Raw genomic sequence first — 23,508 nt, 5'->3', positions numbered from 1 at the left:
CTCACCGCATCTTCAGATCATTGCCTCTCGTGCTGAAATCTCGGGGCCACTCTGGGCTGGAACTTCCAGCTTTGATGAGAGCCGTGAAGAATCACCCTAAGATCACAAAGTCATAGTGTGTGAAGAACCCTCCTGGGCCTCATGAAGGTCAGAAGTCTCGACCCAGCATGAGAAGCCTGGGGATTTCAGTATGAGTAGTGACAATCTGAAGATATGCTGAGGACCAGAAGGGTAATGGTGAAAGGTTGAGGGACCGGAGAGGTGAGCGATGAGGTGAGCATAAGGATTTTTTACATACTACGCTTATTAGGCTCTGGGGTCTCTCCATAATAAGGGACATTAAATCCGTGGAGAATAACTTCTTCGAAAATTTAATTTCCTGGAAAAGTCCACTCGAACATGCAAATTTGAATTTTGCATCATCCAGTCATCTATAGCTGTCTTGTACTGCAGTCTAGCTTTATTGAAGTAAATGGGAGCAGAGCTGCGGTACCCAAGAATAGTCCATATGCGGTGTTTGGAGCTGTGCTGTTCTAGCTGTCTACACTGTATACGTCTATTGGCTGCTGGAGCTATTAACAGCTGATTGGTGAAGGGGTTGGATCCCACTGATCGGATACTGATGACCTGTCCAGAAGGAATTGTGGCGCCCAGCTGCGCTTGGTACCACGGATCCTAGAAGTGTGCATTAATGGAATCCTCCACAAGAGGCCCCCATAAACATTCACACATCTCCACCTTCCACCTCAGACCAGCAGAGGGAGCCCGTTAGGGATATAAATAGGGAAGGTGGAGCTAGGCAGTTCAGTCTAGTCAGAGTCTTGAGTCAGTCTAGTCCAGTACAGTCTGAGAAGAGTTACCTCAGAGGACAGAGCCTGTTCCAGCTCCTGCAGTTGCTAGCCTGCAGTGGAGCTCATCCGGAATCACTAGTCAGAATCACTAAACAGATTCATCCCAAAATGTTTGCTGCACTGCATTCCCTACCTCGGCTTTTATACAGCCTTTGATAGGCTCTGATATACTATGTGATGTGATAGCTGCAACACATTATTTACAAGCCCACCAGAGGTTATGTGAGTCCTCTTTGGCTGATGTAGTCTTCTGCCTTGTATTAATTTAGTGGCAGGCATTTTTAGTAATTCGCCAGAATCGGATAACAAATTGTTCAAATTCGCCGGGTTCAGTGAATTTCATAAAATTCGACACAAACTCGATTGCATCGAATCGATTCACTCATCTCTCATCATTTTTTTTCTCGAGCGGAGTATTGTGGAAAAGTCCTAAAGATAATGAACATGTTCTAATTTTGCCAAACTTAGACCCATATTAGTTCAATGAAGTCTGGCTCTTCCACTCCACATAGCACCTACTCATGAGATGTTTCCACCAGTAACACTGAGCCGCCGCATTATATCACTTCTTTCTAGCACGTCGGCTGGATCCCGCTAATATTGATCCAGGAGCAGAGTCTTCATGAATTAAACAAATCCTATTTTCCTGGCAAAAGCCAAACTATCTCCTCTCCAGCTCATCTTCACAATTTACAGAACCTGATTGACCCCCTAGGTGACTTCACAATACTTTATATATCAATGAGGTGAATGCTAAGTGGTGGTCAGTTTTTCTAATTATTACATGGGGGAAGGAAATGGCACTAATATCAAAACTCAAGATGACCCCCAGAATCTACATGAGACTAGTAAAGTTTTTTATCAAAAATATTGCCATCAATTATAAAGGTATTATATAGTAGTATCTGATGGCTTCTGTACTTGTAGATAAAGGACTATCACAGTGACACGGCTGTACTAATACTCCAAGAGCAATTTCAGGAAAAGATTGGCTGCCAAGGACACCTGCTAAGGAACATATGTGAAAAAAGCCAAATGTTTATCAAGAGTCCATTCTTGTAGCCGGAAAACTGGCAGGAGAAGATTGTTTCCTTAAATAACACAGTAAAGAGCGCGGATCTCCTTCCAGTTCTAGTGTAGTGTTAAAATGTGCAACCTGCAGCTCTTATCGGGAAGGGGGTGGTGCAGAAAGACCCTACGAATTGGGATGTGTGACTATATCCTGTATGGGTATATATATGTATATACAGTACAGACCAAAAGTTTGGACACACCTTCTCATTTAAAGATTTTTCTGTATTTTCATGAGTATGAAAATTGTACATTCACACTGAAGGCATCGAAACTATGAATTAACACATGTGGAATTATATACTTATCAAAAAAGTGTGAAACAACTGAGAATATGTCTTATATTCTAGGTTCTTCAAAGTAGCCACCTTTTGCTTTGATGACTGCTTTGCACACTCTTGGCATTCTCTTGATGAGCTTCAAGAGGCAGTCACCGGAAATGGTTTTCACTTCACAGGTGTGCCCTGTCAGGTTTAATAAGTGGGATTTCTTGCCTTATAAATGGGGTTGGGACCATCAGTTGTGTTGTGCAGAAGTCAGGTGGATACACAGCTGATAGTCCTACTGAATAGACTGTTAGAATTTGTATTATGGCAAGAAAAAAGCAGCTAAGTAAAGAAAAACGAGTGGCCATCATTACTTTAAGAAACGAAGGTAAGTCAGTCCGAAAAATTGGGCAAACTTTGAAAGTGTCCCCAAGTGCAGTTGCAAAAACCATCAAGCGCTACAAAGAAACTGGCTCACACGAGGACCGCCCCAGCAAAGGAAGACCAAGAGTCACCTCTGCTTCTGAGGATGCTTATCCGAGTCACCAGCCTCAGAAATCGCATCTTAACAGCAGCTCAGATTAGAGACCAGGTCAATGCCACACAGAGTTCTAGCAGCAGACACATCTCTTCAACAGAGGAGACTTTGTGCAGCAGGCCTTCATGGTAAAATAGCTGCTAGGAAACCACTGCTAAGGACAGGCAACAAGCAGAAGAGACTTGTTTGGGCTAAAGAACACAAGGAATGGACATTAGACCAGTGGAAATCTGTGCTTTGGTGTGATGAGTCCAAATTTGAGATCTTTGGTTCCAACCACCGTGTCTTTGTGCGACGCAGAAAAGGTGAATGGATGGACTCATGCATGAAATGATCTCGATGGTCCAGATGGATGGAGTGGAGGATGGCTGGTTAATGGACACCCCATGCAAACACGGCTACGGCACTAACAAGGAGGAGGTGGAGTAATGTTTTGGGCTGGAATCATGGGGAGAGAGATTGTCGGCCCTTTTAGGATCCCTGAAGGGGTAAAGATGAACTCCATAATGTATGTTGAGTTTCTCAAACAGCACTTCCTGCCATGGTTCAAGAAGAAGAACCATGCATTCCGCAGCAAGATCATTTTTATGCATGATAATGCCCCGTCTCATGCTGCACATAACACATCTGCATCTCTGGCTGCTATGGGCATAAAAAGGGACAAACTTATGGTGTGGCACCCATGCTCCCCTGACCTCAACCCCATTGAGAACTTCTGGAGCATCATCAAAAGGAGTGTCTATGATGGCGGGAGGCAGTTCACATCTAAGCAACAGCTCTGGGAGGGTATTCTGTCCTCATGCAAAACAATTCTAGCAGAAACCATCCAAAACCTGACAAATTCAATGGACGAGAGAGTTCAGAAGCTCCTTTCGAACAAGCGGTCCTATGTCCAAATGTAACATCACCTAGAATAGAGTTTTGAGTTGAAAACTGTTTGATTTCAGTTTGTAATAACCTGCTAATGCTTAGAATTTCAAAAATGACCATTTTTTTGTTCTTTATTAAAATGAAAAGGTTGAAAACTCTGCTGTGCATAATAATTTGGAACATGCATTTTGAGTGCAGTTTGAGTTTATTTTTTTAAAAATATACTGTTATCATAGGCAGTTTGTACAAAAACCTTTCAATTGTACTCTAATAGTTATTTGACTGGAAAATTACAATGACTGCAATTCATATAGGTAATTTGGGAAAATCTGAGAAAATATTATTTGCATAATAATTTGGAACACAGTGTATATACCATGTGTATATATATATATATATATATATATATATATATACACACACATGTATATAGCTCTCAACAATGAAATTGCAACCAGGAAGGAGAAGTTGTGAAATAAGAAATCACAAAAATGACATTTTGAAAATATTGTGATTTATTCAGTATCAAGTATGAACACCACCCGCAGAAATCCCCAGACTTACACATCTTCCTGCTATCAGTTAGATTATTAATAGTTGCCTGAGCAATGTTCTGCTGCGCTGAATACACTTGGGCAAATCATCAAGATCCGCTGCTGGCAGATCCCTGTGCATTTGCCGATCAAGGACATCTCAGTTGTGCTTGATGGGAGACAAGTCTGGAGACGCTGCAGGGCATGGTAGCACATTTAGGCCATGTAGGCTGCTCATAGTTGCACGAACATCGTGCAGCCTGGTGCTGTCGTGTTAAAAAACGGCTCCTGTGGCACTTTGGAGAAATGGCTGGACCACTGGTTTCACAGTCAAATCAATGTAACCCCGATCTGTTGGTGTACCTGGAATAAAGACTTAACGTACATTATGCCACCCCACAGCATAATACTGGGTGAAGCACCATTGTGACGTTCGCTCTTGAAGGCCTCTTCATGGCGTTACCCACCTGGTCTCCAGACAAATCTCAAGCTATTTTTGCGTCCAAGATAAAAGCGGGACTTGTTGCTGAAGAGGAGAGACCTCCATTCCAGCCTCCATTGCCATATTTCTCTTCTCCATAATAGCCTTTGAGATCGGTGGCATGAGGTCAATGAAGAGGCCTTCACGCGGGAACCTCATACTGGTCCTACTCCCGGTATTATGCTCCTCTGTTCTTCCTCTGGAAATATATGATTGCACTCTGAATATGCTCTGACACTGTCCAATAAGTGCTAAGAGTCTCAGATTGTGTGGGATGCACCGTATTGACGGTGGAAATCAGTAGGACATGTTATTAGACCCCAAGCTAGAAAAACTCAGTAGGAACAATACTGCCACCACCATCTCGTCTATGTGGTCACTTACTGCTGGTTCCTGTCCTACTGTAATCGTCACTGATCTCTCATAATTAGTGTTGAGCATTCCGATACTGAAATATCGGGTATCGGCCGATATTCGCGGTATCGGAATTCCGATACTTAATTCCGATACTTTTACAATATCGAATACCGGAATCAGAAGTTCCCATAATGCCTGCGCTCTGCAGTGTCTCTGAAGGATGACAAGCTGGATGGCAGCGCTCAGCTGAGATCCAGCCTGTCATCAGAATGCCATCCCAGCGTGAGAGAATTCTCCTGATTGTTTAAAAGCCGGCGCGCGGTAAAAAGCCGCCGGCTTTTAAACAATCACACAGCCCCATACTGCTTCCCCGCAGCCTCCCACCCCGATCCTCCGCTCCCCTCGCCACCTCCCATCCCGATCGTAAGTTAGGACCGGGCGGGGAGCGCAGCACCAAGGAGCGAAGGACCCGGGCGGGGAAGCCGGCAGTGAAAAGACTTCACCGCCGGCTTTCCCGTTCTGTGCTGCGCTTTCCCGCCGGTTATTTCAAATGAACAGCTGAGGTATCAGGTGATGCCGATCAGCTGTTCATTTGAAGTAGCCGCGGTGCCCTCAGAGGGTTCATGTGAGTTCATGCTTGACTGCATGAACTCACATGAACTTTCTCACGGCCGCACAGGTCAGCCTCACCTCGCAGACCATCAGACCGGTCATGATTAGTGTGTGTGCGCGTGTGTGTGCGGGGTGTCTGTGCGATGTGTGCGGGTGTGTGCGATGTGTGCGGGTGTGCGCGGTGTCTGCGATGTGTGCGGGTGTGTGCGTGCAGGCAGACATAGGCCGATGTGACACTACTACTCCCATCGGCCTATGTCTGTCCCCCGTCCACTCGTGCCAGCAGGATCAGCTCGATGTGAGCAGTAGTTCCCATCAGCCTGATCCTGCTATTTAAATTGCCCTACTGTGCCCCAATAAATGTTAAATACATGTCATTGGTGGCCAGTGGTTACCTACAATAAATTAGTTCATACATTACCTGTCCCCGCCGATCGCCACCTAAAATAAAGTAAAAAATAAAAAACTACACCTATACTCACCTAGACACCTAATTCCCCGAAGCCATCGATCTCCTGTAATAAAATATAAAATAATAAACCACAACCTTATCCTTACCCCTCCGTAGTAGTCCACGAGTGTCCCACGAAGATCTCCAGTTCAGAGCAGCCACATAGAATGTGACCGCTCTGAACCGCCGCCGCCGCTAGAATGACGGGGCCGTAAAGCAGCCCCGTCATTGCATAAGCGGGTTCACCGGAGTTCAGGCAGCGCTGCTCCGGTTAGCTCCTTTACGGCACTGCTGTATCGTGAGAAATTCCCACGGTACAGCACTGCCATAAAGGAGGTCTCCGGAGCAGCGCTGCCTGAATGCACTCTGGTGACCTCAGTCAGGGGCTCCCGCTGCCGGGAGCGGACGTGTTCCCGGCAGCGTGAGCTTACAGCAGCCATGCACAGCTGTCACCATCTCCAGATGTGACAGCTGTGCATGAGAGATCAGCGCAGGAACGTGGACAGGTAACTATTATTTTTAGTAAACTAAGAATTAAATAAAATGGTCTGTTTAATTTCAAATAAATTATTTTTTTCTGTGTGTAGTGTGTTTTTTCTTTTTAACACTTTGTAGGTTAGTAATGGGGGTGTCTTATAGACGCCCATCATTACTAACCTGGGCTTCATGGCAGCTGGCGCTGACATGAACCCCACCACTATTACCCCCTGCCACCGCACCAGGGCAGCGTGGAAGAGCGAGGCTAAGTGCCAGAATTGGCGCATCATATGGATGCGCCATTTCTGGGGCGGCTGACAGCTGGTGTTTCTAGCCTGGGAGGGGGCCATTATTCATGGCACCCTTCCTGGGCTATTAATATCAGCCCCCAGCTGTCTGCCTAGCCTTTGCTAGCTATTAAAATAGGGGGGACCCCATGTCATTTTTTTGGGGGGGGTCCCCCATTTTAATAGCTAGTAAAGGCTAGGTATTCAGCTGGGGGCTGATATTAGTAGCCTGGGAAGCTCCGTGGGTTTTACCCCCTTCCTAGGCTTCAAACATCTGCCCCAGCCGTCTGCTTAACCTCCGCTAGAGACTAAAATTATGGGGGATCCCACGCCATTTTTTTTTTTAAATAAATCCTTTATTTTAACACTAAATGACATTTGAGGAGTTAATAAAGATGCAATCCCTAAATTATTATTTATTTTTTAATTAATTTTTCCCAAAACTTTTGACGTGGGCTTCGCCATATTTTTGTATGCCAGCCAGGTACAGCATCCAGCTTCTATGAACGCGCCATTTTCCGGGGCGGCTGCGGACTGCAATTTTCAGCGGGGGGGCAGAAAGCTTGGGTCTCCCTGCGCTGCAGATTCCATCCCCCAGCTGCCTAGTTGTACCTGGCTGGACACAAAAATAGGGAGAAGCTCCACGTTTTTTTTTTTTTTAATTATTTCATGAAATTCATGGAATAATTAAGAAAAAAAGGGCTTCCCTATATTGTTGTGTCCAACCAGGTACAAATAGGCAGCTGGTGGTTGGGGGCAGCCCGTTCCTGCCTGCTGTACCTGGCTGGACACAAATATAGTGCAAAGCCCCACGTCAATTTTTTTTTAATTATTTCAGGAAATTCATGAAATAATTAAAAAAAAATTATGTGGGGCTTCGCACTATATTTGTGTCCAGTCAGGTACAGCAGGCAGGAACGGGCTGCCCCCAACCACCAGCTGCCTATTTGTACCTAGCCGGACACAACAATATAGGGAAGCCCTTTTTTTCTTAATTATTCCATGAATTTCATGAAATAATTTAAAAAAAAAATACGTGGGGCTTCGCCCTATTTTTGTGTCCAGCCAGGTACAACTAGGCAGCTGGGGGCTGGAATCTGCAGCGCAGGGAGGCCCAAGCTTTCTGGGCCCCACCCGCTGCAAATTGCAGTCCGCAGCCGCCCCAGAAAATGGCGCGTTCATAGAAGCGCCATCTTCTGGCGCTGTACCCAACTCATCCAGGGCCCTGGTGCGGTGGCTCACTGGGTAATAAAGGGGTTAAGGCCAGCTTGGCATTATCAGCTGGCCCTAAGCCCGAAATTCATGGGGTCACGCCAATATTAGACATGACCACCATGAATTTCTAGTAAAGTATTTAAAAAAAACACAAACACCCAGAAAAAAGTCCTTTAATTGAAATAAAGACACAATTCTTTATTGTTCTAAATTAAACCATACTTACCATCACGCCCATTCCAGCTGAAGCCAACGATCTCCTGCAATAAAAGAAAAATAATAAAGCAACCTCATCCTTACCTTTCCATGGTTCCCAGGACAGCTTCAGCTCTGCTACATCGAGACACAGGCTGGACCGCAGCAGAAAGCTGCCATCCAGCCTGTCATCCCGCGGACACTGAGAAGCGCAGGCATGCTTGCGCTCCTCAGTGTCAGGCTGTGACGGCATAAAGATGAGCCGATGTCATGTCCAATGAACTCAGCTCACCTCATGCACGTCACTGACAGCGTGGGAAAATTCTCCTGCACTCAGCGCTTCAGCGTGAGAATTCTCCCACGCTGTCAGTGACATACATGAGGTGAGGTCATGTCCAATGAACTCAGCTCACCTCATGCACGTCCCTGACAGCGTGGGAAAATTCTCCTGCACTCAGCGCTTCAGCGTGAGAATTTTCCCACGCTGTCAGTGACGTGCATGAGGTGAGCTGAGTTCATTGGACATGACCTCGGCTCATCTGGATGCCGTCACAGCCAGACACTGAGGAGCGCAAGCATGCCTGTGCTTCTCAGTGTCTGCGGGATGACAGGCTGAATGGCAGCGTTCTGCTGCGGTCCAGCCTGTCATCTCGATGTAGCAGAGCTGAAGCTGTCGTGGGAGCCATGGAAAGGTAAGGATGATGTTGCTTTATTATTTTACTTTTATTGCAGGAGATCGTTGGCTTCAGCTGGAATGGGCGTGACGGTAAGTATGGTTTAATTTAGAACAATAAAGAATTGTGTCTTTATTTCAATTAAAGGACTTTTTTCTGGGTGTTTGTGTTTTTTTTAAATACTTTACTAGAAATTCATGGTGGTCATGTCTAAAATTGGCGTGACCCCATGAATTTCGGGCTTAGGGCCAGCTGATAATGCCAAGCTGGCCTTAACCCCTTTATTACCCAGTGAGCCACCGCACCAGGGCCCTGGATGAGTTGGGTACAGCGCCAGAAGATGGCGCTTCTATGAACGCGCCATTTTCCGGGGCAGCTGCGGACTGCAATTTGCAGCGGGTGGGGCCCAGAAAGCTTGGGCCTCCCTGCGCTGCAGATTCCAGCCCCCAGCTGCCTAGTTGTACCTGGCTGGACACAAAAATAGGGCGAAGCTCCACGTATTTTTTTTTTAAATTCATGAAATTCATGGAATAATTAAGAAAAAAAGGGCTTCCCTATATTGTTGTGTCCGGCCAGGTACAAATAGGCAGCTGGTGGTTGGGGGCAGCCCGTTCCTGCCTGCTGTACCTGACTGGACACAAATATAGGGCGAAGACCCACATCAATTTTTTTAATTATTTCATGAATTTCCTGAAATAATTTAAAAAAAATTGACGTGGGGCTTCGCCCTATATTTGTGTCCAGCCAGGTACAGCAGGCAGGAACGGGCTGCCCCCAACCACCAGCTGCCTATTTGTACCTGGTTGGACACAACAATATAGGGAAGCCCTTTTTTTCTTAATTATTCCATGAATTTCATGAAATAATTAAAAAAAAAAATGCGTGGGGCTTCTCCCTATTTTTGTGTCCAGCCAGGTACAACTAGGCAGCTGGGGGCTGGAATCCGCAGCGCAGGGAGACCCAAGCTTTCTGGGCCACCCCCGCTGCAAATTGCAGTCCGCAGCCGCCCCAGAAAATGGCGCGTTCATAGAAGCGCCATCTTCTGGCGCTGTACCCAACTCATCCAGGGCCCTGGTGCGGTGGCTCACTGGGTAATAAAGGGGTTAAGGCCAGCTTGGCATTATCAGCTGGCCCTAAGCCCGAAATTCATGGGGTCACGCCAATATTAGACATGACTACCATGAATTTCTAGTAAAGTAATTAAAAAAACACAAACACCCAGAAAAAAGTCCTTTAATTGAAATAAACACACAATTCTTTATTGTTCTAAATTAAACTATACTTACCATCACGCCCATTCCAGCTGAAGCCAACGATCTCCTGCAATAAAAGTAAAATAATAAAGCAACCTCATCCTTACCTTTCCATGGTTCCCACGACGGCTCCAGCACTGCTACATCGAGATGACAGGCTGGACCGCAGCAGAACGCTGCCATCCAGCCTGTCAACCCGCAGACACTGAGAAGCGCAGGCATGCTTGCGCTCCTCAGTGTCTGGCTGTAACGGCATAAAGATGAGCCGAGGTCATGTCCAATGAACTCAGCTCACCTCAAGTATGTCACTGACAGCGTGGGAGAATTCTCACGCTGAAGCGCTGAGTGCAGGAGAATTCTCCCACGCTGTCAGTGACGTGCATGAGGTGAGCTGAGTTCATTGGACATGACCTCGGCTCATCTTTATGCCGTCACAGCCAGACACTGAGGAGCGCAAGCATGCCTGCGCTTCTCAGTGTCTGCGGGTTGACAGGCTGGATGGCAGCGTTCTGCTGCGGTCCAGCCTGTCATCTCGATGTAGCAGTGCTGAAGCCATCGTGGGAACCATGGAAAGGTAAGGATGAGGTTGCTTTATTATTTTTCTTTTATTGCAGGAGATCGTTGGCTTCAGCTGGAATGGGCGTGATGGTAAGTATAGTTTAATTTAGAGCAATAAAGAATTGTGTGTTTATTTCAATTAAAGGACTTTATTCTGGGTGTTTGTGTTTTTCTTTAACTTTGACTATGGGGTTAGTAATGGGGGTGTCTTATAGACGCCTCTCCAATACTAACCTGGGCTTGATGTCAGCTGGCATTATAAGCTGACATCAACCCCAGCCCTATTACCCCTCTGCCACCGCTACAGGGCAGTGGGAAGAGCGAGGCTAAGTGCCAGAATTGGCACATCCTATGGATGCGCCATTTCTGGGGCGGCTGACGGCTGGTGTTTCTAGCCTGGGAGGGGGCCAATATTCATGGCACCCTTCCTGGGCTATTAAAATCAGCCCCCATCTGTCTGCCTAGCCTTTGCTAGCTATTAAATTAGGGGGGACCCCACGTTATTTTTTTGGGGGGGGTTCCCCCATTTTAATAGCTAGTAAAGGCTAGGTATTCAGCTGGGGGCTGATATTAGTAGCCTGGGAAGCTACGTGGGTATTACCCCCTTCCCAGGCTTCAAACATTTGCCTTAGCCGTCTGCTTAACCTCCGCTAGAGCCTAAAATTGAGGGGAACCCCACGCCAATTTTTTTTTAAATAAATCCTTTATTTTAACACTAAATGACAAGTACAGTAATCAACACTGTCACTGTACTTCTTATATATGTGACTGACATGTTTCTATCTATCTAATCTATGTGTGAAGCTCTATTCTGTCTGTTATAAATTGTCGGGTACCGGTATACCGCTGCTGAATTGCCGGCCGGCTTTTTTAAAGAGACGGTGCATGAAAACACTAATATTTTTTTAAATAAATCCTTTACACTAAATGACAAGTTCTGTAAGCAACACTGTCACTGTACTTCATATATATGAGACTGACATGTTTCTATCTATCTAATCTATGTGTGATGCTCTATTCTTTCTGTTGTAAATTGTCGGGTACCGGTGTATGCCGTTGATGAATTGCCGGCTTTTCATGTCATTCTACATTATTCTTAGTTGTTTTACTTCATGTAGAATTAACCTACAAGGAAAGAAAGGGTTTATTTTCATTCCGATATTTGTGTCCCATTGACTTGCATTGGTTTCCGGTATCGGAATCGGAGATATCCGATACTTTTTAGGTATCGGCCCGATCCAATCCGATACGATATTTCCTGATATCGGAAGGTATCGCTCAACACTACTCATAATATTTTACAAATTTTTTTCTTCTTTTTTTATAGCACTTCAGAGGAGAAGGACAAATGGCTGATGCTTTTCGAAAGGTAAAAAGATCCTTTCATATCCTATTCATTCTCACGTATGTTCCAGATAACCCTAATAGTATAAGGTATATATGTTTCTGGTCTGAAGGTCTTTGACTTTGGATAAATGTGAGACTCCAATTCCAGTCGTCCCATTGACACAGATGGTTACTCCTCATCTTGACATGGCTGATAACAGTAAACAATAGAGTACATTCAGCTTCATATCAAATTCATAAGTATTAGGTTTATACATAGTAACCAAAAGAATTGCTGTGACTTGTATAGAAGCCTCCATAATATGTATAATATTTTTAGTAAAATGCAATTACTGTTGCTGTTGGGCGTTATTAAAAATGTTACACCGTTTGGCTTTTACAGGTTTTTGCTTCCCAGGTTTTTGGCTAAAGAATGGGTCAATTGAGAATCTGTCAACGATCTCTTTCTGATGGGAATTTAACTCTTTTATCTGTCTTTTTCTGAGCTCCCCTCAAACGAATTAGAGACCCCCTTAATGTTCTGCTCAATTTTGATGTATTTTGTGGTTATAAATCAACACAGTGGAGCTCAGAAAAACATAGATAAAAGAGTTACAAAGTAAATGCATTCGCTGATTAGTTCTCCGTTAACTCACTCTGCAGCCAGCAATGTGCTGGGAAACAGAAGGTTGTAAGAGCATAAATTTGCAACATTTTTAATGAAACCCAATTGCTTTAAAGGGAATCTGTCAGCAGCTTTTTGCTATGTAATCTGAGGGCACAATGGGGTAGAGGAGGATGCATTGATTTCAGCGATGTGTCACTTATTAGTCTGTATGCAGTTGTTTCAATACAACAAGTGTTTTATCAGCAGAAGATAAACTGTTTATATCACTGCCGGACTAGCTGCCCTGTGCTCCCTGGTCCAACCACGCCCTAGCACTGATTAGCAGATCACTGTGAATATACAATGTACATAGAAAGCTGTGGTGAGGGTGGGGTTCACTTTCCAAGCTCTGCTACATCTACAGCAGAGAATACTCTGATTGTATCACAACTGCTGCACCCAGTAAAGCAAGTAACACATCGTTGGAATCAGGGTCTCTGCCCCATACATAATGCTACTCTCAGATGTGGTATAAAAAAACCTGGTGACAGTTTCCCTTTAAATTATTTTCAGCTCTAAATGCAGCGTTTCAGGTCAGATTCACATTTCTACAGTGCACTCCGCAAGATTTTTACACCTGAATTGTAAAAAATTGTATCCAGACTTGTATATCAGCATATCCATAGACTAAAATGTGGCTGCCACCAGGAATTTCAGGACCTCAGGACTGGCAAAATTTTCAGGCCCCCTTGAGACTCCACCCAGGCTCCACTCCTGCTCCACCTCCACCCCTCGAAACTTCGACAGTCCCACCGTCCACTCTTGGAAAAACTCCACTTCTGCACTACGTCCTCGCCAATCACATATTAACAATTCCCATCAAACACCAGATCACATACATACCCATCAGCTTTTGTTTTGGCCAAAAGATTTTTTAAGCCTGCAACCACGACAAGGTAGACTCTTTTGGCTGGGCCCTACTGTACTCTAACCTATTAAAAAATTGTTAAAATATCCAATACACTTTTTGGGTATATTTTTATTTATCTTTCTTTAAGGGAATGTGTCACACACATTTTTTAAAATGATCAATAATACCACATACAAGAACAAATAACATCACACTATGGCCGGACCACATATTACCACCACTTAATGACCGAATAGTACTACATACAAGGGACAAATACTGCCACACCATGACCAGATCACATACTACCACCACATAGTGACCGAATAATACCACATACAAGGGACAAATACCACCACACCATGACCAGGTCAAATATTACCACCACATAGTGACCAAATGATACCACATGCAAGGGACAAATACCGCCACACCATAACCAGGTCACATATTACCACCACATAGTGACTGAATAATACCACATACAAGGGACATATACTGCCACACCATGACCAGACCTCACATTACCACTACATAATGACCAAATATTACCATATACAAGGGACAAATACCACCAGTGACATTATACACAGGAGCTCTGTTTATAGTGTATAGTGTACAGGTAATACAGGGATCACCAGTGACATTATACACAGGAGCTCGGTATATAGTGTCAGTGTACAGGTAATACAGGGATCTCCGGTGACATTATACACAGAAGCTCTGTACATAGTGTCAGTGTACAGGTAATACGGGGATCACCAGTGACATTATACACAGGAGCTCTGTATATAGTATCAGTGTACAGATAATACAGAGATCTCCGGTGACATTATACACAGAAGCTCTGTATATAGTGTCAGTGTACAGGTAATACAGGGATCACCAGTGACATTATACACAGGAGCTCTGTACATAGTATCAGTGTACAGGTAATACATGGATCACTGGTGATATTATACACAGGAGCTCTGTATATACTATATAGTGGATAGTCTAAGTGTACAGGTAACACTTATCAGTGACATCTCTAGTTGAAGACATTCATCTTCGCTTTGCTTCTTCATCCAGTGTAGACCGCCATCAATTCTTCCAGCCAGGTCTCGTCTCTGGAGAAAATAACCGATATCGAGATCACATTCCCCAAATTTTCCCGAACTTTTGCACTATGCCAAATGACAAGTGCACAGTAACAGGACTCCCCCATTAAAAGCAGTATCCTCAAAAATAAAATACATCACAGCAGTAATAATATCCCTTAATTTGCCCCTACAATAATAATGTCCTACATCCTGGAACCTTCCTGTAATAACGTCCCTCATGTGCCTCGTTCCTGGCCCCATGTGTCTCCATTATGATCCCATATGTCCTCCCATCATGGTCCCATGCGTCTCCATCCTGACCCCCCACGTCTCAATCCTGCCCCCCTCATGTCTCCATCCTGCCCCCACATGTCTCCATCCTGCCCCCATACGTCTCCATCCTGCCCCCCCCACATGTCTCCACCCGGCCCCCATATATGTCCTCTCATCCTGGCCACACATGCCTCCATCATGCCCCCATATATGTCCTTTAATCCTGGCCCCCTTGTCTCCATCCTGCCCCCATATATGTCCTCTCATCCTGTCTCCACAAGTCTCCATCATGCCCTCCCATATGTCCTCTCATCCTGCCCCCATATATGTCCTCTCATCCTGGCCCCACATGTCTCCATCATGCCCCCCCCCCCATATGTCCTCTCATCCTGCATCCATATATGTCCTCTCATTCTGGCCCCACATGTCTCCATCATGCCCCCATATATGTCCTCTTATCATTTTGTATCCATCCTGCCCCCCTACATGTCTCCATACTGCCCCCCACGTGCCTCTATCTTGCCCCCCTCACATGTCTCCATCCTGCCCCCCCACATGTCTCCATCCTGCCCCCTACATGTCTCCATCCTGCCCCTCCTGTCTCCATGCTGCCCCCCACATGTCTCCATCCTGCCCCCCACACGTCTCTATCCTGCCCCCTCCACATGTCTCCATCCTGCCCCCCACATGTATCCATCCTGCCCTCTCAATGTATCCATCCTGCCCCCATTTATGTCCTCTCATCCTGGCCACACATGCCTTCATCATGCCCCTATACACACATGGTCAAAATTGTTGGTATCCCTCGTTTAATGAAAGAAAAACCCACAATGGTCACAGAAATAACTTGAATCTGACAAAAGTAATAATAAATTAAAAATCTATGAAAATGAACAAATGAAAGTCAGACATTGCTTTTCAACCCTGGTACCCCTGAAAATAATGTGACAAAAGGGACATGTTTATTATTATTATTATTATTATTATTAATTATTATAGCGCCATTTATTCCATGGCGCTTTACATGTGAAAAAGGGGGTATAATACAAGAACAATTTCAATAATCTTGAACACAATGTGACAGCGACTGGTACAGGCGGAGCGAGGACCCTGCCCGCGAGGGCTCACAATCTACGAGGGATGGGTGAGGATACAGTAGGTGAGGGTAGAGCTGGTCGTGCAGCGGTATGGTGGAGCGGTGGTTACTGCAGGTTGTAGGCTTGTCGGAAGAGGTGGGTCTTCAGGTTCCTTTTGAAGGTTTCCACGGTAGGCGAGAGTCTGATACGTTGGGGTAGAGAGTTCCAGAGTAGGGCGGAAGCACGGGAGAAATCTTGTATACGGTTGTGGGAGGAGGAGATAAGAGGGGAGTAGAGCAGGAGATCTTGTGAGGATCGGAGGTTGCGTGCAGGTATGTAACGGGAGACTAGGTCGGAGATATATGGAGGAGACAGGTTGTGAATGGCTTTGTATGTCATGGTTAGGGTTTTGAACTGGAGTCTCTGAGCAATGGGGAGCCAGTGAAGAGATTGACAGAGAGGAGAGGCCGGGGAATAGCGGGGGGACAGGTTGATTAGTCGAGCAGCAGAGTTTATGATAGATTGGAGGGGTGCGAGAGTGTTAGAGGGGAGGCCACAGGGCAGGAGGTTGCAGTAGTCAAGGCGGGAGATGATGAGGGCGTGCACTAGTGTTTTTGCAGATTCATGGTTTAGGAATGTGCGGATCCGGGAGATATTTTTAAGTTGGAGTCGGCAGGAAGTGGAAAGGGCTTGGATATGTGGTTTGAAGGAGAGTTCCGAGTCCAGGGTTACCCCGAGGCAGCGAGCTTGAGGGACTGGGGAGAGTGGGCAGCCATTGACTATGATGGATAGGTCAGTTGGGAGGGTTGAATGAGATGGCGGAAAGATGATGAATTCTGTTTTGTCCATGTTAAGTTTTAGAAATCTAGCAGAGAAGAAGGATGAAATAGCAGACAGACATTGTGGGATTTTGGTTAATACGGAGGTGATATCGGGTCCAGAGAGGTAGATCTGTGTGTCATCAGCATAGAGGTGATAATGAAAGCCATGAGACTCTATGAGCTGTCCCAGGCCTAAGCTGTAGATGGAGAAGAGCAGAGGTCCTAGAACTGAACCTTGGGGGACACCGACAGATAGGGGGCGAGATGAAGAGGTGGTGTGTGAGTGGGAGACACTGAATGTCCGGTCTGTTAGGTATGAGGAGATCCAGGATAGGGCCAAGTCTGTGATGCCGAGAGATGAGAGAGTCTGTAGTAAGAGGGAATGGTCCACTGTGTCAAAGGCAGATGACAGGTCTAGGAGGAGGAGGACAGAGTAGTGTCGCTTAGATTTGGCGGTTAGTAGGTCGTTTGTGACTTTAGTCAGTGCAGTTTCAGTAGAATGGTGCGGTCGGAAACCAGATTGTAGGCGGTCAAAGAGGGAGCAGGAGGAGAGGTGGGAGGACAGTTCAGAATGGACATGTTGTTCCAGTAGTTTTGAGGCATAGGGGAGAAGTGATATGGGGCGATAGCTAGACACAGAGGATGGGTCAAGGGAGGGCTTTTTGAGGATGGGTGTGATTGAGGCATGTTTGCAACATGAGGGGAAGACACCAGTTGTTAGTGACAGGTTGAAGAGGTGGGCTAGGGCTGGGATGAAGATAGTGGTAAGGTTTGGGATGAGGTGGGACGGGATTGGGTCAAGTTTACAGGTGGTGAGGTGTGATTTGGAGAGTAAGGAGGAAAGTTGATCTTCAGAAATGGTGGAGAATGTAGTTTTGGAGGAGGAGGGTTGAGTAGGTGTGGGGAGGGGCTGTGTGGGCTTTAGGCAAAAGCTTTGTCTGATGGTGTCAATCTTCTGCTTGAAGAATGAGGCAAAGTCTTTGGCTGAAATAAGAGGAGAGGGAGGAGGCACTGGGGGACGGAGGAGAGAATTGAAGGTGTTGAATAGTTGTTTGGGGTTGTGGGACAGGGAGGATATGAGAGATGTGAAGTATGTTTGTTTTGCTGCAGTGAGTGTGGACTTGAAGGTAGTGAGGGACTGTTTGAATGCGATGAAGTGCTCATGGGAGTGGGACCTTTTCCATCTACGTTCAGCAGCCCTGGAGGCCCGTCGCAGTTCTTTAGTTAGGCTGGTGTGCCAGGGTTGTCTGTTGATTGTGCGAGTCTTGGTATGTGTGGCACCCCAGGGGTCTGGTTTCCACAGTAATAGCAGTATTACGTCTGTGAGCAGGTGGGAGGTCTCCTGGGCAGGAATCCTAAGCATGCCACACCTCCTGCCCAGTCCTGGGAGGGGAAGAACTTCCCCTATATAAACTGGGGCTGAAGCAGGGTTAGAGAGAGGAGTTCCAGACAGAGACGGAGTCTGGTCTGGACACGCAGAAACAGGGACAGATAGACCTCAGGAGCTCTGTAGGAGCCAAGGAGAAGCGCCAGGGGCTGGAGCTGTGCAGAGCTCGCCCTGGGAGAAGGTACAAAAACCGGACACAGGAGTCCAAGGCTGTGGGGACTAAGATATACCCAGCAGCAGAATCCATCCGGCAGGGGATTCCAGGTCCTCTGGCCATAAAAGCCCGGAGGCTCAGTCACAACGAAGGGACCAGCACCGCCATCCCGGAGCGGAGGCTAACAGGAGGCCCCAGGTCACCAGCCATACGGGTGAGCACCACACGGTATACCCAGGGACGTGGGCTACTTGTAACCGCCGAAAGCAGGGTAGCCAGGAAGGGTACAGACTAACGGGAAGGCCTACAACTCCACCTGGCCAGGGGAACTCCGGCTTACTCGCAGACTAACCAGGCCCCAACTACTAGCCAGTACTCCCGGGGGAATTTGCCTTGTACCATCAGTAAAGACCCTGAACTGTACCCTCGCGTCTCCGTGCTTCCTTGTCGCACCATTAGTGCTGGGACATCCACACCATCACTCCCAACATCAACCTCATCCTCTGCCCTGAGGCCATACCCCTCCCGTTGGGGGTTATACCATCCACGCTGCACATCCGTACCACCGGCCTCAGCGGAGGCTTCATAGCCGCATTCAACGGGTGGCGTAGTCGGACACTAATACCATCATACCAATAACTGCCACTTAGTTTGACCACCCTGGGCATGGACCGGGTCACCGCCACACGAAGACTACTACCCCATCGGATCCGGCTCCGGGTATTCCCCGCGCGCACGCGCGCCGCACTACAGCACTGGCCCAGGGGGCGCGTCAACTTTGGCGTAGTCGGCAGGATTACGTGCCCGCAACCACCGGGTACTGCGTGCCTGAAAAAGAGACTTTTATACTTACCTGTGGTGAAGTTTCCCGCCGTCCGGAGTCGCTTCCCGCCATCCGGAGCCGATTCCCGCCATCAGACGCCATCTTGGACCGTTTCCCGCCGTCTTCTGCCTTCTTCCCGCCATCCGCAGCTGCTTCCCGCCTTCGGACACCATCTTCGGGACGCCGCACGGGAAGAAGAGGGGTGTGGACTCCGAAAGCCCGCGAGAACTGAAGCCCCGCCTCACGTCCGGACGTTGCGTAAGGTCCTGGAAGGAGCCCAGCAGACGCCGACGTCACAGGAGCGCGACGGAAGGTCCTCAACCCTGACGATCCACTGCGGAGCCGCGGCCTACGGAAGAGGATCATCACAAGGTAGGCCACGGTCCACTAGGGGGGAGGAGGATGTCGGATACGGAGGAGAGCTTCACCGCCACAGCCGCCGCCAGCGCCACCGCTGCTGCGGTCATGCCTTTCACCATGCCCTATATCCCGGGGGCAGCCTGGCTACCCCAGTACTCAGGGGAGTCACATACCCTAAATGACTTCAGAGAAAGGCTGGATAGCCTCTTCCAGGTGTATCCCCTCACGGAGGCACAAAAAGTGAGCATCCTGGTGGCCCAATTAATCGGGGCAGCCCAAAGGGAGGTAAAGTCCTGGCCACCTGGGAGGAAGAGGACTGTCAGAGACATACTAACCCGGCTGAAAGACACATTTGACACCCGCACCTCAGCCGAAATAAAACTAAGATTTTATGGGTGCAAACAACGGGCACATGAGAGTATAAGAGACTATGCTCTAAACCTACAAGAGGCCCTGAGAGCCATTAAGCAGGCAGACCCTGACAGCGTGGGAAATGAAGATAAGCTGTTGACTGAACAATTCATTGAGGGTCTACTGTGCAATGCCCACCGAACCCAGTTGCGGGCAATGGCCTTACAGGACCCTGACCTGGACTTTGCACAGTTCAAGGACAGAGCCATCCGGGTACTCCGAGAACCGGCACCAGGTGGCGCTGTGACCCACAGGCGCCCTGCTATCACTTATCACCAGGAGACGGCGCCCTTGTCTGCAGGGCCTGTGGGAGCTGATGCGCAGGCTTTAAACAATGACCCAGCTACAGACCTGCACCATCAGGTCCAAGAGCTAACTAAAAGCGTTGCCGCGCTAACCCGAACTGTGCAGTCTTTACAGGTTTCTACTGCAGGGAAGATCGAGCTGGCATCCGGACCGGAGGACATACCGTGGCGCCGACCAAGGAGGACCCCACCGGCCAGAGGAAGACCCAGCGATCGATACAACGAGGACGGACGACCTATTTGCCGCCGCTGCAATCAACCCGGACATGTGGCAAGGTACTGTCATTTAAACGGGCACAACCTGGGGTAGAGGGCCAACTCCCAGGCATAAGACCATCAGGCCCATCAAACTGGCGTGATAAATACGTAGGGGGACGTCCAATCTTGCCTGTGGTACTGGATGGCATTCCTATGAGTGCCCTACTAGACACTGGGTCACAGGTCACCACCATCCCGTACGTGCTCTTCAAGCAGTACTGGAATGATTCGGACATAACCCGCTACCCAGACGACGACCTGAGTATCAGCGCCAGCAATGGTCAGCCCGTGCCGCAGGTGGGATTCAAGGAGGTGACCATTAAAATCGGTAAAGTCGAACTAGCGGCACAAGGACTGATTATAGTGGACATCGACCGTCATGAGAGTCACCCTAGAATCACCCTGGGAACCAATGTAATTGAAAATTGTCTTGCAGAGGTGATTCTCATTTTACAGCAGGTTGCCAAGAACGCCAGTTCCGGCCAGCAGCGTGTGCTCCAAAAAGAGATCCGGGCACTGATGAAGCGGCAACAGGTGGAACTATCTGGTGGTGAGATAGGTAGCGTGAGAATGTGTGACCCGTTCCCTATTGCCATGCCCCCAAAAAGTGAGATGATGATTTGGTGCCGGGCAGCTATTGGTCTAAGAGGTAGAGACTACCAAGCAATGGTAGAACCCGTCTACTCAGACAGTAGGCCCACCATTTTGACAGCACGGGGGGTGGTCGATGTACGCAATGGGAGGGTGCCCGTTCGCATCATAAATATCGGTGAGAGAGAAGTACACCTGCCCCGGTATGCCACGCTAGCTAAATTGTTCACCATAAACCAGAATTCTGTACAGGCCGTGGAACCCTTGCCTCCATCTCAACCAGAGGAAGGTAACGGCTCTAAGAAACCAATGGAGGACTGGTGTCAGCAACTACATCTGGGTACTGACTCCACTCCCTCACACCAGAAACAAGGAGTCTATCGGGTGGTTCAAGAGTACGAGAGAGTGTTTAGTAAACACCCGTTAGACTTCGGGCGAGTAAAGGGGGTAGAACACCACATCCCCACGGGAGACCATCCTCCCATAAAGGAGAGATACCGACCCGTACCCCCTGCACACTACCAACACGCCAAGGGGATGCTTAGAGACATGAAGGAGGCTGGGGTAATCAGGGACAGCTGTAGCCCCTGGGCAGCTCCACTAGTCTTAGTGAAAAAGAAGGACAACACTATGAGAATGTGTGTAGACTACAGGAAGGTCAACCGTATCACACACAAAGATGCGTACCCGTTACCAAGGATAGAAGAGTCCTTAGCTGCATTAAAATCTGCTAACTTCTTCTCTACTTTGGATCTCACTAGCGGGTACTGGCAGGTTCCTGTAGCAGAGGCAGACCGGGAGAAGACCGCATTCACCACCCCGATGGGTCTCAGCGAATTTAACTGTATGCCGTTCGGGCTCTGCAACGCACCAGGAACCTTCCAACGGTTGATGGAATGCTGTCTGGGACACCGGAACTTCGAGACGGTCCTGTTATACCTGGACGATGTCATCGTCTATTCCAAGACCTACGAGGACCACCTGAAACACCTGGCGGAAGTGTTTGAAGCTCTGGCAAACTACGGCCTAAAGGTGAAACCCTCCAAGTGTCACCTCCTGAAACCAAAGGTGAAATACCTGGGACACGTGGTGAGTGCTGACGGAGTGGCTCCCGACCCTGATAAGATCACCGTAATTAAGGACTGGCCAAGACCCTCCAGCATAAAGGAAGTGCGGCAGTTCCTCGGGTTGGTAGGCTACTACCGAAGATTCATTCCCGGTTTCACCAAAATGGCAGCCCCTATGCAGGACCTCCTGATAGGTCAATCTCGGAAAGCCAAAAACCAGAAGCCGCCCTTCAGGTGGGAAAAGCTGGAAGAGGAGTCCTTCTGCCAGCTGAAGATGGCCCTCATGGGGGATGAAATCCTGGCATATCCAGACTACAGCCAGCCCTTTATCCTCCACACGGACGCAAGCAACATCGGGCTAGGAGCCGTACTGTCCCAGATCCAGCAGGGGAAAGAACGGGTAATCGCTTACGCCAGCCGAAAGCTACGGCCCACGGAGAGGAACCCTGAGAATTATAGCTCATTTAAGCTGGAGTTCCTGGCAGTAGTGTGGGCAGTGACCGAACGTTTCAAGCATTACCTTGCCTCCTCCAAATTCATCGTGTACACGGATAACAACCCGTTGACACACCTGGACACTGCAAGGCTCGGTGCTCTGGAACAGAGATGGATGGCTCGCCTGTCCAACTTTGAATTCACCATCAAATACCGGGCAGGACGCTCAAATGCCAACGCGGATGCCCTGTCTAGAATGCCGAACTTACCGGACGTAGGGGAAGATCCAGAAGATCTGGAAGAAGTTGAGCTCCCTGCGTTCCACCGTCATGGGATTACCCTGTATTCCAGCCGTGTGAAGGACAGGCGCTCCGCGACGTTCAATCCCTTGCCCCACTACAACTGGGCGGAGACGCAAGACAGTGATCCCGCAGTCCGTCTGGTGAAGGAAATGCTGACCCAAGCCGATGCCAGTCTGGACCCAGACGCCCCAGAGGAGACTAAGCAACTGTGGAAGGAGAAAAGTAGGCTGTTCCTCTACAGGGAGAAGTTGTGCCGGAGAATGGTTAACTCTCGAACACATGAGTTGACCTGGCAGGTAGTGGTCCCCAGACGAGACGCGGCTATGATTCTGGAGGCGTACCACAACGGAGCAGGACATTTCGGATGGAAGAAGCTGGAGTTCTTGTTGCGTGAACGGTTCTATTGGGTAGGCATGAGAGGAGCCATCGAGAGGTGGTGCAGAGACTGTGGACCGTGCCACCTAAGAAGGAAGGACCGTGCCAGCCAGAAGACTCCCTTGCAGCCCATCATCACCCGACAGCCACTGGAACTGGTAGCCCTGGACCATGTGAAACTGGCTCCAAGCAGATCTGGGTATGTCTACGCCCTCACAATCGTAGATCATTACTCCCGGTTCCTGGTGGTGGTCCC

The 23,508-nt window shown here is 48.0% G+C and overlaps 1 protein-coding gene across 1 annotated transcript in view; it reads left to right on the top strand.

Annotated features, from left to right (window-relative positions):
- ARHGAP20 (Rho GTPase activating protein 20) overlaps nucleotides 1-23,508 on the top strand; it is a 164,157-nt gene that overhangs the window by 76,168 nt on the left and 64,481 nt on the right. The window contains exon 5 of the mRNA XM_073662442.1: nucleotides 12,017-12,058. Coding sequence (XP_073518543.1) covers nucleotides 12,017-12,058 — 42 coding nt within the window. The remainder of the gene's footprint in view (nucleotides 1-12,016; nucleotides 12,059-23,508) is intronic.

The sequence above is a fragment of the Phyllobates terribilis genome, unplaced genomic scaffold (genome assembly GCF_046119375.1).
Source record: "Phyllobates terribilis strain yellow unplaced genomic scaffold, ASM4611937v1 Scaffold_2__4_contigs__length_985480577, whole genome shotgun sequence".
Lineage (NCBI taxonomy): Eukaryota > Metazoa > Chordata > Amphibia > Anura > Dendrobatidae > Phyllobates > Phyllobates terribilis.
Note: the sequence above shows the minus strand (reverse complement) of the source record. Positions and strands in the feature narration are given on the sequence as shown.